The sequence below is a fragment of the Corvus hawaiiensis genome, chromosome 31 (genome assembly GCF_020740725.1).
Source record: "Corvus hawaiiensis isolate bCorHaw1 chromosome 31, bCorHaw1.pri.cur, whole genome shotgun sequence".
NCBI lineage: Eukaryota > Metazoa > Chordata > Aves > Passeriformes > Corvidae > Corvus > Corvus hawaiiensis.
Genome location: NC_063243.1, coordinates 21789 through 37105, shown reverse-complemented (window position 1 = coordinate 37105; position 15317 = coordinate 21789). Strand labels below are relative to the sequence as shown.

General features: G+C 61.6%; 1 protein-coding gene across 3 annotated transcripts; it reads left to right on the top strand.

Moving 5' to 3' along the window:
• Positions 1–1116: 1116 nt before the first annotated feature.
• On the top strand, positions 1117–14571 carry LOC125318849 (cortactin-binding protein 2-like). Of its 3 annotated transcripts, XM_048289766.1 has the most exons (9): positions 1117–1179; positions 2008–2238; positions 2746–3283; positions 9313–9402; positions 10271–10344; positions 10717–10808; positions 11235–11298; positions 13034–13161; positions 13446–14571. In XM_048289766.1, exons 1-9 carry the CDS (start codon positions 1133–1135, stop codon positions 13610–13612), a joined length of 1431 nt encoding a protein of 476 aa, XP_048145723.1. In that variant the 5' UTR covers positions 1117–1132; the 3' UTR covers positions 13613–14571. The 3 variants fall into 3 exon arrangements, with proteins under 3 accessions (XP_048145723.1, XP_048145722.1, XP_048145724.1); XM_048289765.1 differs by lacking the exon at positions 13446–14571 and having other exon boundaries at positions 13034–13434; XM_048289767.1 differs by lacking the exons at positions 1117–1179; positions 13446–14571 and adding an exon at positions 1730–1887 and having other exon boundaries at positions 13034–13433.
• Positions 14572–15317: the final 746 nt, after the last annotated feature.

The window sequence follows — 15317 nt, the reverse complement described above, 5'->3', positions numbered from 1 at the left end:
TGCACTGGTTCAGGCCCAGTTTATCCCAGTTCGTCCCAGTTTTTCCCAGTTCACTCTGTACTGGGTTGGGCCCAGTTCATCCCAGTTTATCCCAGTTCATCCCAGTTTATCCCAGTTCACTCTGCACTGGTTCAGGCCCAGTTTATCCCAGTTCGTCCCAGTTTTTCCCAGTTCACTCTGTACTGGGTTGGGCCCCGTTTATCCCAGTTTATCGCAGTTCACTCTGCACTGGTTCAGGCCCAGTTTATCCCAGTTTATTCCAGTTTATCCCAGTTCACTCTGCACCGGGTTGGGCCCAGTTTATCCCAGTTTTTCCCGATTCACTCTGTACTGGTTCAGGCCCAGTTTATCCCAGTTTATCCCAGTTTGTCCCAGTTTGTCCCAGTTTATCCCAGTTCACTCTGCACTGGTTCAGGCCCAGTTTATCCCAGTTTGTCCCAGTTATCCCAGTTCACTCTGTACTGGTTCAGGCCCAGTTTATCCCAGTTCATCCCAGTTTATCCCAGTTCACTCTGTACTGGTTCAGGCCCAGTTTATCCCAGTTCATCCCAGTTTTTCCCAGTTCACTCTGTACTGGTTTGGGCCTAGTTTATTCCAGTTTATCGCAGTTCACTCTATATTGGTTCAGGCCCAGTTTATCCCAGTTTATTCCAGTTTATCCCAGTTCACTCTGCACTGGTTCAGGCCCAGTTTATCCCAGTTTGTCCCAGTTTATCCCAGTTCACTCTGTACTGGTTCGGGCCCAGTTTATCCCAGTTTACTCTGCACTGGTTCAGGCCCAGTTCATCCCAGTTTGTCCCAGTTCACTCTGCACTGGTTCAGGCCCAGTTTGTCCCAGCTTAGTTCGGGCCCAGTTCCGCCTTTAGCCCCGCCCCCTCCAGCCCCAGCCAATCAGCGCTCACCCCGCCTGGCGCAGCAGCCAATGGCAGCGCGGGAAGGGGCGGGAGTTCCGTTACCATGGGAACGAGCGAGCCGCGTCGCCATGGCAACGGCCGAGTGCGCTTCCCGCTTCCTGTTCCCGCCCGCTGCCGCTCTCAGCCAATCAGCGCTCGCGGCGCGGGGCGCGCCGGCCAATGGGAGCGCGGCGGGGGCGGGAGCAGCGTTGCCATGGGGACGGGCCCGCGCGGTCGCCATGGCAACGGGGGCGGCCGGGCCTGAGGCGGAAAAAGCGGGAAATAGGTAAAAAATCAATCAAAGAAAGCGCTTTTTGTGTGGGGATGGGAGGGACTGGGGGGACTGGGGGGACTGGGAGGGACTGGGGGCGGACTGGGGGGGGCTGGGGGTGACTGGGAGGGACTGGGGACACTTGGCTCCCCTCAGGATGCTCGCGGGGCCTTTGCGCAGCCGAGGTTTCCCTGCCAGGACCCCGTGCCCCCCTCAGGAGCCTGGTTCACCCTTCCAGAGCCCCATTTACTCTTCCAGCACCCCCCTAAGCTCCCATTTACATCCTCAGGACCCTGATTTGCCCTTCCAGGACCCCCCTCAGACCGCATTAACCCCCCCTCAGGCTCCGCTTTCCCTTTCAGGACCCCGTTAACCCCTCCAGAGCTCATTTGCCCTTCCCCGACCCCCTTCACCCCCTCAGAACCCCGATTTACCCTTCCGAGACCCCCTCAGCGCCTCATTTCCCCTTCCAGGACCCGATTCCCTTTTGGCCCCGCCCCCGAGCTCTGATTGGTCCATTCACCAGGTGGGCGGGGCGATGAGCGTTGCCCCGCCCACTCACCCCTGAGAAGCCCTATCAGCGAGGGGCGGGGCTTGCGAGCCGCCGCCTCTGATTGGCCGGCGCGGAGGGGGTGCCGCGCGCTGATTGGCTGAGGCGGGAGCGCGGGAAAGCGGCGGCGGAGGCGGCTCCTTCCCAGCGTGGACCGCGCGGGGAACTGGGAGGTACTGGGAGAGACTGGGAGGAACTGGGAGGAACTGGGGAGGGGGAACTGGGGGTTACTGGGGCCGGGGAGCGGCTGTACTGGTCCTTACTGGTCCTTACTGGGAACTCTCCCCTCACAGGTCGCCCATGGCCGAGCCCCGCCCGGGCCCGCGGGGCCCTCCCAGTGCTCCCAGTGCCTCCCAGTTACCCCCTCCCAGTGCCTCCCAGTGCTCCCAGTTACCCCCTCCCAGTGCTCCCACTGCCTCCCAGTTACCCCCTCCCAGTGCTCCCAGTGCCTCCCAGTGCTCCCAGTTACCCCCTCCCAGTCTGGGGGGCCTCGTTCCTCCCTCCCACTTCGTGCTGCGCCCCAGGTGAGACTCCCAGGAACCTCCCAGTAACCTCCCAATGCTCCCAGTGCCCCCATTCCCCCTCCCAGTACCCCCATTTCCCCTCCCAGTGCCCCCATTCCCCCTCCCAGTGCTCCCAGTGCTCCCATTCCCTCCTCCCAGTGCTCCTATTCCCTCCTCCCAGTGCCCCTATTCCCCCTCCCAGTGCCCCCATTCCCCCTCCCAGTGCCCCCATTTCCCCCTCCCAGTGCCCCCATTCCCCCTCCCAGTGCTCCCAGTGCTCCCATTCCCTCCTCCCAGTGCCCCTATTCCCCCGCCCAGTGCTCCCAGTGCCCCCTCCCAGTGCCCCCATTTCCCCCTCCCATTGCCCCCATTTCCCCTCCCAGTGCTCCCAGTGCCCCCATTCCCCCTCCCAGTGCTCCCAGTGCTCCCATTCCGTCCTCCCAGTGCTCCCAGTGCCCCCATTTCCCCCTCCCAGTACCCCCATTCCCCCCTCCCAGTGCTCCCAGTAATCCCATTTCCCCTTCCCAGGTCCCTGGGGGCGGAGCTCGAGGCCCTGAGGGGGCGTGGCCAGCGCCTGGGGGCGGAGCTTGAGACCGAAAGGGGGCGTGGCCAGCGCCTGGAGGCGGAGCTTGCTGAGGAAAAGGGGCGTGGCCAGCGCCTGGAGGCGGAGCTTGCTGAGGAAAAGGGGCGTGGCCAGCGCCTGGAGGCGGAGCTTGCTGAGGAAAAGGGGCGTGGCCAGGTCCTGGAGGCGGAGCTTGCTGAGGAAAAGGGGCGTGGCCAGCGCCTGGAGGCGGAGCTTGCTGAGGAAAGGGGGCGTGGCCAGCACCTGGAGGCGGAGCTTGCTGAGGAAAAGGGGCGTGGCCAGCGCCTGGAGGCGGAGCTTGCTGAGGAAAGGGGGCGTGGCCAGCGCCTGGAGGCGGAGCTTGCTGAGGAAAAGGGGCGTGGCCAGCACCTGGAGGCGGAGCTTGCTGAGGAAAAGGGGCGTGGCCAGGTCCTGGAGGAGGAGCTCGTGGCCTGGAGGGGGCGGGGCCTCGGCACGGAAGGGGCGGAGCCAAGCCCAGAGCAGGTGAGGCCTCCCAGTGCTCCCAGTAACGCCCAGTAACGCCCCCTGTGACTCCCAGTAACGCCCCCAGTAACACCCCCAGTGACTCCCAGTGCTCCCACTAACGCCCCCAGTGCTCCCAGTGACGCCCCAGTGACTCCCAGTTACCCCCCCCAGTGCTCCCAGTGACGCCCCCAGTGACTCCCAGTGCTCCCAGTAACGCCTCCAGTGACTCCCAGTTACCCCCCCAGTGACTCCCAGTGCTCCCAGTAACGCCCCCAGTGACTCCCAGTTACCCCCCCCAGTGCTCCCAGTAACACCCCCAGTACTCCCAGTGACGCCCCCAGTGACGCCCCCAGTGACTCCCAGTTACCGCCCCCAGTACTCCCAGTAACGCCCCCAGTAACGCCCCCAGTGACTCCCAGTTACCGCCCCCAGTACTCCCAGTGCTCCCAGTAACGCCCCCAGTAACGCCTCCAGTGACTCCCACTTACCCCCCCCAGTGCTCCCAGTAACACCCCCAGTACTCCCAGTGACGCCCCCAGTGACGCCCCCAGTGACTCCCAGTTACCGCCCCCAGTACTCCCAGTAACGCCCCCAGTAACGCCCCCAGTGACTCCCAGTTACCGCCCCCAGTACTCCCAGTGCTCCCAGTAACGCCCCCAGTAACGCCTCCAGTGACTCCCACTTACCCCCCCCAGTGCTCCCAGTAACACCCCCAGTACTCCCAGTGACGCCCCCAGTGACGCCCCCAGTGACTCCCAGTTACCGCCCCCAGTACTCCCAGTAACGCCCCCAGTAACGCCCCCGGTGACTCCCAGTTACCGCCCCAGTAATGCCCAGTTATCCCCCCAGTAACTCCGAGCGCTCCCGGTAACGCTCCCAGTAACGCCCCCAGTGACTCCCAGTAACGCCCAGTAACGCCCCCAGTGACTCCCAGTGCTCCCAGTAACGCCCAGTAACGCCCCCAGTGACTCCCAGTGCTCCCAGTAACTCCCAGTAACTCCCAGTGACTCCCAGTGACCTCCCAGTAACTCCCAGTTACCCCCCCAGTAACTCCCACTTACCCTGCCAGTGACTCCCAGTAACTCCCAGTGACTCCCAGTTGGCCCCCCAGTGCTCCCAGTAACTCCCAGTTACCCTGCCAGTGACTCCCAGTAATGCCCAGTAACTACCAGTTACCCCCCCCAGTGCTCCCAGTAACACCCAGTGACCTCCCAGTAACTCTCAGTAACGCCCAGTTACCCCCTCAGTGACTCCCAGTTACGCCCAGTGACCTCCCAGTAGTGCCCAGTAGCGCCCAGTGACTCCCCCAGTAACTCCCAGTTACCTCCCAGTAACTCCCCATAACTCCCAGTAACTCTCAGTTACCCTGCCAGTGACTCCCAGTAACTTCCAGTGACTCCCAGTGACTCCCAGTTATCCCCCCAGTGCTCCCAGTAACACCCAGTTACCCCCTCAGTGACTCCCAGTTACGCCCAGTGACCTCCCAGTAACACCCAGTAGCGCCCAGTTACCCCCTCCAGTGACTCCCAGTTACCTCCCAGTGACTCCCAGTAACTCCCCATAACTCCCAGTGACTCCCAGTAACCCCTCCCAGTGCTCCCAGTCTCTCCCAGTCCCTCCCAGTCCCCCCCACCTGGGAGAACTGGGAGGGACTGGGAGGAGACCATTTTTGGGTGCCCAGGTCCATTTTTGGGTGCCCAGGTGAGTTTTTGGGGTGCCCAGGTGAGTTTTTGGGGTGCCCCGGTGCATTTTGGGTGCCCCGGTGAGGTTTTGGGTGCCCAGGTGCATTGTTTGGTGCCCACGTGAGGTTTGTTTGGTGCCCAGGTGAGTTTTTGGGTGCCCAGGTGAGGTTTTTGGGTGCCCAGGTCCATTTTTGGGTGCCCAGGTGAGTTTTTGGGGTGCCCAGGTGAGTTTTTGGGGTGCCCCGGTGCATTTTGGGTGCCCAGGTGAGGTTTTGGGTGCCCAGGTGCATTGTTTGGTGCCCACGTGAGGTTTGTTTGGTGCCCAGGTGAGGTTTTTGGGTGCCCAGGTGTATTTTTGGGTGCCCAGGTGAGGTTTGGGTGCCCAGCTCAGCTGGTTTTGGGTGCCCAGCTGAGGTTTTTGGGTGCCCAGGTGTATTTTTGGGTGCCCAGGTGAGTTTTTGGGTGCCCAGGTGAGGTTGTTTTGGTGCCCAGGTGAGGTTTTTGGGTGCCCAGGTGTATTTTTGGGTGCCCAGTTCCATTTTTGGGTGCCCAGGTGTATTTTTGGGTGCCCAGGTGAGTTTTTGGGTGCCCAGGTGCATTGTTTGGTGCCCAGGTGAGGTTTGGGTGCCCAGGTGAGGTTTTTGGGTGCCCAGTTCCATTTTTGGGTGCCCAGGTGTATTTTTAGGTGCCCAGGTGAGGTTTGGGTGCCCAGGTGAGGTTGTTTTGGTGCCCAGGCGAGTTTTTGGTGCCCAGCTGAGCTGGTTTTGGTGCCCAGGTGAGTTTTTGGGTGCCCAGGTGCATTGTTTGGTGCCCAGGTGAGGTTTGGGTGCCCAGGTGTATTTTTGGGTGCCCAGTTCCATTTTTGGGTGCCCAGGTGTATTTTTAGGTGCCCAGGTGAGTTTTTGGGTGCCCAGGTGTATTTTTAGGTGCCCAGCTGAGCTGTTTTTGTGTGCCCAGGTGTATTTTTGGGTGCCCAGGTGAGTTTTTGGGTGCCCAGGTGAGTTTTTGGGTGCCCAGCTGAGCTGGTTTTGGTGTCCAGGTGTATTTTTGGGTGCCCAGGTGAGTTTTTGGGTGCCCAGGTGCATTGTTTGGTGCCCAGGTGAGTTTTTGGGTGCCCAGCTGAGGTTTTTAGGTGCCCAGCTGAGGTTTTTGGTGCCCAGGTGAGTTTTGGGTGCCCAGGTGAGTTTTTGGGTGCCCAGCTGAGGTTTTTGGGTGCCCAGGTGTATTTTTGGGTGCCTAGGTAAGGTTTTTGGGTGCCCAGGTGTATTTTTAGGTGCCCAGGTGAGTTTTTGGGTGCCCAGGTGTATTTTTGGGTGCCCAGGTGAGTTTTTGGGTGCCCAGGTGCATTGTTTGGTGCCCAGGTGAGTTTTTGGGTGCCCAGCTGAGGTTTTTGGGTGCCCAGCTGAGGTTTTTGGTGCCCAGGTGAGTTTTGGGTGCCCAGGTGAGTTTTTGGGTGCCCAGCTGAGGTTTTTGGGTGCCCAGGTGTATTTTTGGGTGCCTAGGTGAGGTTTTTGGGTGCCCAGGTGTATTTTTAGGTGCCCAGGTGAGTTTTTGGGTGCCCAGGTGTATTTTTGGGTGCCCAGCTGAGCTGGTTTTGGTGTCCAGGTGTATTTTTGGGTGCCCAGGTGAGTTTTTGGGTGCCCAGGTGAGGTTTTTGGGTGCCCAGGTGTATTTTTGGGTGCCCAGTTCCATTTTTGGGTGCCCAGGTGTATTTTTAGGTGCCCAGGTGAGTTTTTGGGTGCCCAGGTGTATTTTTGGGTGCCCAGTTGAGCTGGTTTTGGTGTCCAGGTGTATTTTTGGGTGCCCAGGTGCATTGTTTGGTGCCCAGGTGAGTTTTTGGGTGCCCAGCTGAGGTTTTTGGGTGCCCAGGTGTATTTTTGTGTGCCCAGGTGAGTTTTTGGGTGCCCAGGTGAGGTTGTTTTTGGGTGCCCAGGTGTATTTTTGGGTGCCCAGGTGAGTTTTTGGGTGCCCAGGTGCATTGTTTGGTGCCCAGGTGAGTTTTTGGGTGCCCAGGTGAGGTTGTTTTGGTGCCCAGGTGAGGTTTTTGGGTGCCCAGGTGTATTTTTGGGTGCCCAGGTGAGGTTGTTTTTGGGTGCCTAGGTGAGTTTTTGGGTGCCCAGGTGAGGTTGTTTTGGTGCCCAGGTGAGGTTTTTGGGTGCCCAGGTGTATTTTTAGGTGCCCAGCTGAGGTTTTTGTGTGCCCAGGTGAGTTTTTGGGTGCCCAGGTGAGTTTTTGGGTGCCCAGGTGCATTGTTTGGTGCCCAGGTGAGTTTTTGGGTGCCCAGGTGTATTTTTGGGTGCCCAGGTGAGGTTGTTTTTGGGTGCCCAGGTGTATTTTTGGGTGCCCAGGTGTATTTTTGGGTGCCCAGGTGAGGTTGTTTTTGGGTGCCTAGGTGAGTTTTTGGGTGCCCAGGTGAGGTTGTTTTGGTGCCCAGGTGAGGTTTTTGGGTGCCCAGGTGAGTTTTTGGGTGCCCAGGTGAGGTTGTTTTTGGGTGCCCAGGTGAGTTTTTGGGTGCCCAGGTGAGGTTGTTTTGGTGCCCAGGTGAGGTTTTTGGGTGCCCAGGTGTATTTTTGGGTGCCCAGCTGAGGTTTTTGTGTGCCCAGGTGAGTTTTTGGGTGCCCAGTTGAGCTGGTTTTGGTGCCCAGGTGTATTTTTGGGTGCCCAGGTGAGTTTTTGGGTGCCCAGGTGTATTTTTGGGTGCCCAGGTGAGGTTGTTTTTGGGTGCCCAGCTGAGCTGGTTTTGGTGCCCAGGTGAGTTTTTGGGTGCCCAGGTGAGTTTTTGGGTGCCCAGCTGAGGTTTTTGGGTGCCCAGGTGAGGTTTTTGGGTGCCCAGGTGAGTTTTTGGGTGCCCAGCTGAGGTTTTTAGGTGCCCAGCTGAGGTTTTTGGTGCCCAGGTGAGTTTTGGGTGCCCAGGTGAGTTTTTGGGTGCCCAGCTGAGGTTTTTGGGTGCCCAGGTGTATTTTTGGGTGCCCAGCTGAGGTTTTTGGGTGCCCAGGTGTATTTTTGGGTGCCCAGGTGAGTTTTTGGGTGCCCAGGTGTATTTTTGGGTGCCCAGGTGTATTTTTGGGTGCCCAGCTGAGGTTTTTGGGTGCCCAGGTGTATTTTTGGGTGCCTAGGTGAGGTTTTTGGGTGCCCAGGTGTATTTTTAGGTGCCCAGGTGAGTTTTTGGGTGCCCAGGTGTATTTTTGGGTGCCCAGGTGAGTTTTTGGGTGCCCAGCTGAGGTTTTTGGGTGCCCAGGTGTATTTTTAGGTGCCCAGGTGAGTTTTTGGGTGCCCAGGTGTATTTTTGGGTGCCCAGGTGCATTGTTTGGTGCCCAGGTGTATTTTTAGGTGCCCAGGTGAGTTTTTGGGTGCCCAGGTGAGTTTTTGGGTGCCCAGGTGTATTTTTGTGTGCCCAGGTGTATTTTTGGGTGCCCAGTTCCATTTTTGGGTGCCCAGGTGTATTTTTGGGTGCCCAGGTGAGTTTTTGGGTGCCCAGGTGTATTTTTGGGTGCCCAGCTGAGCTGGTTTTGGTGTCCAGGTGTATTTTTGGGTGCCCAGGTGAGTTTTTGGGTGCCCAGGTGTATTTTTGGGTGCCCAGCTGAGCTGGTTTTGGTGTCCAGGTGTATTTTTGGGTGCCCAGGTGCATTGTTTGGTGCCCAGGTGAGTTTTTGGGTGCCCAGGTGAGTTTTTGGGTGCCCAGGTGTATTTTTGGGTGCCCAGGTGAGTTTTTGGGTGCCCAGGTGAGGTTGTTTTTGGGTGCCCAGGTGAGGTTGTTTTGGTGCCCAGGTGAGGTTTTTGGGTGCCCAGGTGTATTTTTGGGTGCCCAGCTGAGGTTTTTGTGTGCCCAGGTGAGTTTTTGGGTGCCCAGTTGAGCTGGTTTTGGTGCCCAGGTGTATTTTTGGGTGCCCAGGTGAGTTTTTGGGTGCCCAGGTGTATTTTTGGGTGCCCAGGTGAGGTTGTTTTTGGGTGCCCAGCTGAGCTGGTTTTGGTGCCCAGGTGCATTGTTTGGTGCCCAGGTGAGTTTTTGGGTGCCCAGCTGAGCTGGTTTTGGTGCCCAGGTGAGTTTTTGGGTGCCCAGGTGTATTTTTGGGTGCCCAGGTGAGGTTGTTTTTGGGTGCCCAGGTGAGTTTTTGGGTGCCCAGGTGCATTGTTTGGTGCCCAGGTGAGGTTTGGGTGCCCAGGTGAGTTTTTGGGTGCCCAGCTGAGGTTTTTGGGTGCCCAGGTGAGTTTTTGGGTGCCCAGGTGTATTTTTGGGTGCCCAGGTGAGTTTTTGGGTGCCCAGCTGAGGTTTTTGGGTGCCCAGGTGAGTTTTTGGGTGCCCAGGTGTATTTTTGGGTGCCCAGGTGAGTTTTTGGGTGCCCAGGTGCATTGTTTGGTGCCCAGGTGCTGCTGCGGCGCTGGCGCCGGAAGGTTCTGGAGCTGCTGCTGCGGCTGAGCCTGAGCAGGGGAGAGGAGCAGCGGCTGCGGGAGCAGGTGGGGACGGACGGACGGACGGACGGACAGGGGACAGGGGCACAGAGGGACAGAGAGGGGACAGGTGGGGACGGACGGACGGACGGACGGACAGGGGACAGGGGCACAGAGGGACAGAGAGGGGACAGGTGGGGACGGACGGACGGACGGACGGACAGGGGACAGGGGCACAGAGGGACAGAGAGGGGACAGGTGGGGACGGACGGATGGACGGACGGACAGGGGACAGGGGCACAGAGGGACAGAGAGGGGACAGGTGGGGACGGATGGATGGACGGACGGACGGACGGACGGACAGGGGACAGGGCACAGAGGGACAGAGAGGGGACAGGTGGGGACGGACGGACGGACGGACGGACAGGGGACAGGGCACAGAGGGACAGAGAAGGGACAGGTGGGGACGGACGGATGGACGGACGGACGGACGGATGGGGGGGACAGAGAGGGGGGAAAGGACGGACGGACAGAGAGGGGATGGATGGACAGAAGGACAGAGGGGACACCTGGGGCCATGTGGGGACATTTTGGGACACTTTGGGGACATTATGGGGCATTTTGGAACATTTTCGGGACACTTTGGGGACATTTTTGGTCCATTTGGGGACATTTTGGGCACATTTGGGGACATTTTGGGGAGACTTTGGGACATTTTGGGGACATTTTGGGGACATTTTGGGGACATTTGGTGGCCCTTGGTGGCACTTTGGGGCCATTTTGGGGACACTTGGTGACACTTTGGGACACTTTGGTGGCCCTTGGTGACACTTTGGTGGCCCTCGGTGGCCCTCGGTGGCACTTTGGGACACTTTGGTGACACTTTGGGACACTTTGGTGGCCCTCGGTGACCCCGGGCCCGCTCCGTGCCCAGGCTGTGTCCCGGGAGCGGCGCCGGGCGGAGGTGGCTGAGGAGGCCCTGGGGGAACTGGGCCGGGCCCTGAGCCGGTACTGGGGGAACTGGGAGGGAACTGGGAGGGACTGGGAGGGGGACTGGGGGGAATGGGAGGGACTGGGTGGGACTGGGGGGGGATTGGGATGGGACTGGGATGGAACTGGGAGGGGACTGGGAGGGACTGGGCGGGAACTGGAAGGGGATTGGGAGGGAACTGGGAGGGGACTGGGAGGGAACTGGGAGGGGATTGGGAGGGACTGGGAGGGACTGGTGGCACTGGGAAGGGCACTGGTGGCACTGGGAGGTCACTGGTCTGTCCCTCCCCCAGGCTCTGGGGCTCTCAGGCTGTGGCTCTGTGGGTGGCACTGGTGGCACTGGGAGGGCACTGGTGGCACTGGGAGGTCACTGGTCTGTCCCTCCCCCAGGCTCTGGGGCTCCCAGGCCGAGCTCAGCGCAGCCCTCGGGGCCCTGGGGACCCTCAGCGAGCGCCTGGAACGGGCCGGGCACCGAGTGACGGGTGGGGACATTGGGGACAGCGGGGGGGACACCTTGGGGACACCCTGGGGACACCTTGGGGACACCCGGGGGACACCTGGGAACAATGGGGGACAGCTGGGGACATCCTGGGGACAATGGGGGGGGTTGGGGACACCTGGGGGACACCTTGGGGACACCCAGGGGGGGTTGAGGACACCTTGGGGACACCCAGAGGGGTTGGGGGCACCTTGGGGGGGGACTTTGGGGACATTTTGAGGACACCTGGGGGGGGTTGGGACACCTTGGGGACACCTGGGGACACCCAGGGGGGACATTGGGGACAGTTTGGGGACATTGGGGACACCTTGGGGACAGTTTGGGGACATTGGGGACAGTTTGGGGGCGCTGGGGACACTCTGGGGGCGGCGGTGCCCGGTGTCCCCGTGCCAGTGTCCCCTGTCCCCAGCGCTGGTGGCCTCGGGGCGGCTCCGGTGGCAGCGGGAGCCGGAGGGGACAGCGGGGGACAGCGGGTGAGTGGCACCGGGGTGCACTGGGAACACTGGGGGACAGCGGGTGAGTGGCACTGGGATGGCACTGGGAACACTGGGGTGGCACTGGGGACACTGGGGGACAGCGGGTGAGTGGCACTGGGATGGCACTGGGGACACTGGGGTGGCACTGGGGACACTGGGGGACAGCGGTGTGAGTGGCACTGGGGTGGCACCCGGGACACTGGGGTGGCACTGGGGACACTGGGGGACAGCGGGTGAGTGGCACTGGGGTGGCACTGGGAACACTGGGGTGGCACTGGGGACACTGGGGGACAGCGGGTGAGTGGCACTGGGGTGGCACTGGGAACACTGGGGTGGCACTGGGGACACTGGGGGACAGCGGGTGAGTGGCACTGGGGTGGCACTGGGAACACTGGGGTGGCACTGGGGACACTGGGGGACAGCGGGTGAGTGGCACTGGGGTGGCACTGGGAACACTGGGGTGGCACTGGGGACACTGGGGGACAGCGGGTGAGTGGCACTGGGATGGCACCAGGGACACTGGGGTGGCACTGGGGACACTGGGGGACAGCGGGTGAGTGGCACTGGGGTGGCACCAGGGACACCGGGGTGGCACTGGGGACACTGGGGGACAGCGGGTGAGTGGCACTGGGGTGGCACCAGGGACACTGGGGTGGCACTGGGGACACTGGGGGACAGCGGGGTGAGTGGCACTGGGGTGGCACCAGGGACACCGGGGTGGCACTGGGGACACTGGGGGACAGCGGGTGAGTGGCACTGGGGTGGCACCCGGGACACTGGGGTGGCACTGGGGTGGCACCGGGGACACTGGGGTGGCACTGGGGACACTGGGGGACAGCGGGTGAGTGGCACTGGGGTGGCACTGGGGGCACTGGGGTGGCACTGGGGACACTGGGGGACAGCGGGTGAGTGGCACTGGGGTGGCACCAGGGACACTGGGGTGGCACTGGGGACACTGGGGGACAGCGGGTGAGTGGCACTGGGGTGGCACTGGGGACACTGGGGTGGCACTGGGGACACTGGGGGACAGCGGGTGAGTGGCACTGGGGTGGCACTGGGGACACTGGGGTGGCACTGGGGACACTGGGGGACAGCGGGTGAGTGGCACTGGGGTGGCACTGGGGACACTGGGGTGGCACTGGGGACACTGGGGGACAGCGGGTGAGTGGCACTGGGGTGGCACTGGGGGCACTGGGGTGGCACTGGGGTGGCAGCAGGGATCCTGGGGTAGCACCGGGGACAGCGGGGGACAGCGGGTGAGTGGCACTGGGGTGGCACCGGGGTGGCACTGGGGACACTGGGGTGCCACTGGGGACAGCGGGGAGAGCAGGTGAGTGGCACTGGGGTGAAACTGGGGACACTGGGGTGGCACTGGGGACAGCAGGTGAGTGGCACTGGGGTGGAACTGGGGACACTGGGGTGGCACTGGGGACAGCGGGGACAGCAGGTGAGTGGCACTGGGGTGGAACTGGGGACACTGGGGTGGCCTTGGGGACAGCAGGTGAGTGGGACCAGGGTGGCACTGGGGACACTGGGGTGCCAGTGGGGTGGCACTGAGGACACTGTGGTGGCACTGGGGACAGCAGGGGGTGGCACCGGGGCCATCGGTGACCCCGGGGGTGACGCGGAGCCTTTGTCCCTTGTGTCCCCTTTGTCCCCTGTGTCCCCAATGTCCCCTTTGTCCCCTGTGTCCCCAATGTCCCCGGTGTCCCCTGTGTCCCTGTGTCCCCAGCGCGGCGGCCCCGGAGGCGAGGTGGCACCGGGGTGGCACCGGGGGTGGCTCTGTCCCCGTGTCACCCCCCCGGTGTCCCCTTGAGGCCACCAAGGGAAGGGACGGGACCGGAGCAGCCGCGGGCACAGGTGGGTGCGGCCCCGAATGTGTCCCCGAGCGTGTCCCCAAACGTGTCCCCGAACGTGTCCCCAAATGTGTCCCTGAGCGGCCCCAAACGTGTCCCCAAACCTCCCCAAATGTCCCCAAACCTCCCCAAACGTGTCCCCAAATGTCCCCAAACGTCCCCAAACGTGTCTGAGTGTCCCCAAACGTGTCCCCGAACGTGTCCCTGAACGTGTCCCCGAACATGTCCCCAAACCTCCCCAAACGTGTCCCCGAGCGTGTCCCCGAGTGTCCCTGGCTGTCCCCGCAGGGTCCCTGGGCCCGTGGCTGTCGCAGCTCCAGGCCCTCGGGGCCGCCATCCTCGGGGACAGCGGGGCCACCGTGGGGCCACCTCGGCCAGCGGCGGCACGGGGGGCGCTGGCCCCGATGGCCCCGATGGCCCCGATGGCCCCAGTGTCCCCTCCCCCACGGGGCTGACCCCGGTGACGTCATCGGGGACAGCGGTGATGTCATCGGGGACGTTGACGACGGCGCGGGGATGGCGATGACGTCACGGCTCCGTCACGGCTCTCTGGGGTCCTGGCAGGGAAACCTCGGCTGCCCAACGGCCCCGCGAGCATCCTGAGGGGATCCCAGTCCCCCCAGTCCCCCCAGTCCCTCCCATCCCCACACAAAAAGCGCTTTCTTTGATTGATTTTTTACCTTTTTCCCGCTTTTTCCGCCTCAGGCCCGGCCGCCCCCGTTGCCATGGCGACCGCGCGGGCCCGTCCCCATGGCAACGCTGCTCCCGCCCCCGCCGCGCTCCCATTGGCCGGCGCGCCCCGCGCCGCGAGCGCTGATTGGCTGAGAGCGGCAGCGGGCGGGAACAGGAAGCGGGAAGCGCACTCGGCCGTTGCCATGGCGACGCGGCTCGCTCGTTCCCATGGTAACGGAACTCCCGCCCCCCTCCCGCGCTGCCATTGGCTGCTGTGCCAGGCGGGGTGGGCGCTGATTGGCTGGGGCTGGAGGGGGCGGGGCTAAAGGCGGAACTGGGCCCGAACCAGTACAGAGTGAACTGGGATAAACTGGGATAAACTGGGCCTGAACCAGTGCAGAGTAAACTGGGATAAACTGGGCCCGAACCAGTACAGAGTGAACTGGGATAAACTGGGCCCGAACCAGTGCAGAGTGAACTGGGATAAACTGGGCCCAACCCAGTGCAGAGTGAACTGGGACAAACTGAGATAAACTGGGCCCAAACCAGTGCAGAGTAAACTGGGACAAACTGGGATGAACTGGGATAAACTGGGCCTGAACCAGTGCAGAGTGAACTGGGACAAACTGGGATAAACTGGGCCCAACCTAGTGCAGAGTGAACTGGGACAAACTGGGATAAACTGGGCCTGAACCAGTGCAGAGTGAACTGGGACAAACTGGGATAAACTGGGCCCAACCCAGTGCAGAGTGAACTGGGATAAACTGGGACAAACTGGGACAAAGTGGGCCCAGAGCTCTGAACTGGTCCCAGGGCCCCAAACCCTGAGCCCACCCCACACAGCCCAACCAGTCCATACTGGTCTGTGCTGGTCCATACTGGTCCACACCGGTCTATCCATCCCAGTCCATCTGTGCTGGTCCATACTGGTTCATACTGGCCCATACTGGTCTCTACTGGTCCATACCGGTCCATCCACGTCAATACTGGCCCATACTGGTCCATACCGGCCCATACTGGTCTCTACTGGTCCATACCGGTCCATCCACGTCAATACTGGCCCATATTGGTCCATACCGGCCCATACTGGTCTCTACTGGTCCATACTGGTCCATCCACGTCAATAGTGGCCCATACTGGTCCATACCGGCCCATACTGGTCTCTACTGGTCCATACTGCTCCATCCACGTCAATACTGGCCCATACCGGTCCATACTGGTCTCTACTGGTCCATACTGGTCCCTACTGGTCCCTACTGGTCCATACTGGTCCCTACTGGTCCATACTGGTCTCTACTGGTCCATTCCATACCAGTCCATACCGGTCCATGCTGGTCCATGCTGGTCCATGCTGGTCCATGCTGGTCTATCCATGTCCATCCAAACCTCACCCAGAACCCTCCAGGACCCCCTTGGACCCCCCAAATCCTCCTCAAGACCCTCCAGGACCCCCTGGGACCCCCCGGACCCTCCGAAATCCTCCTTTGA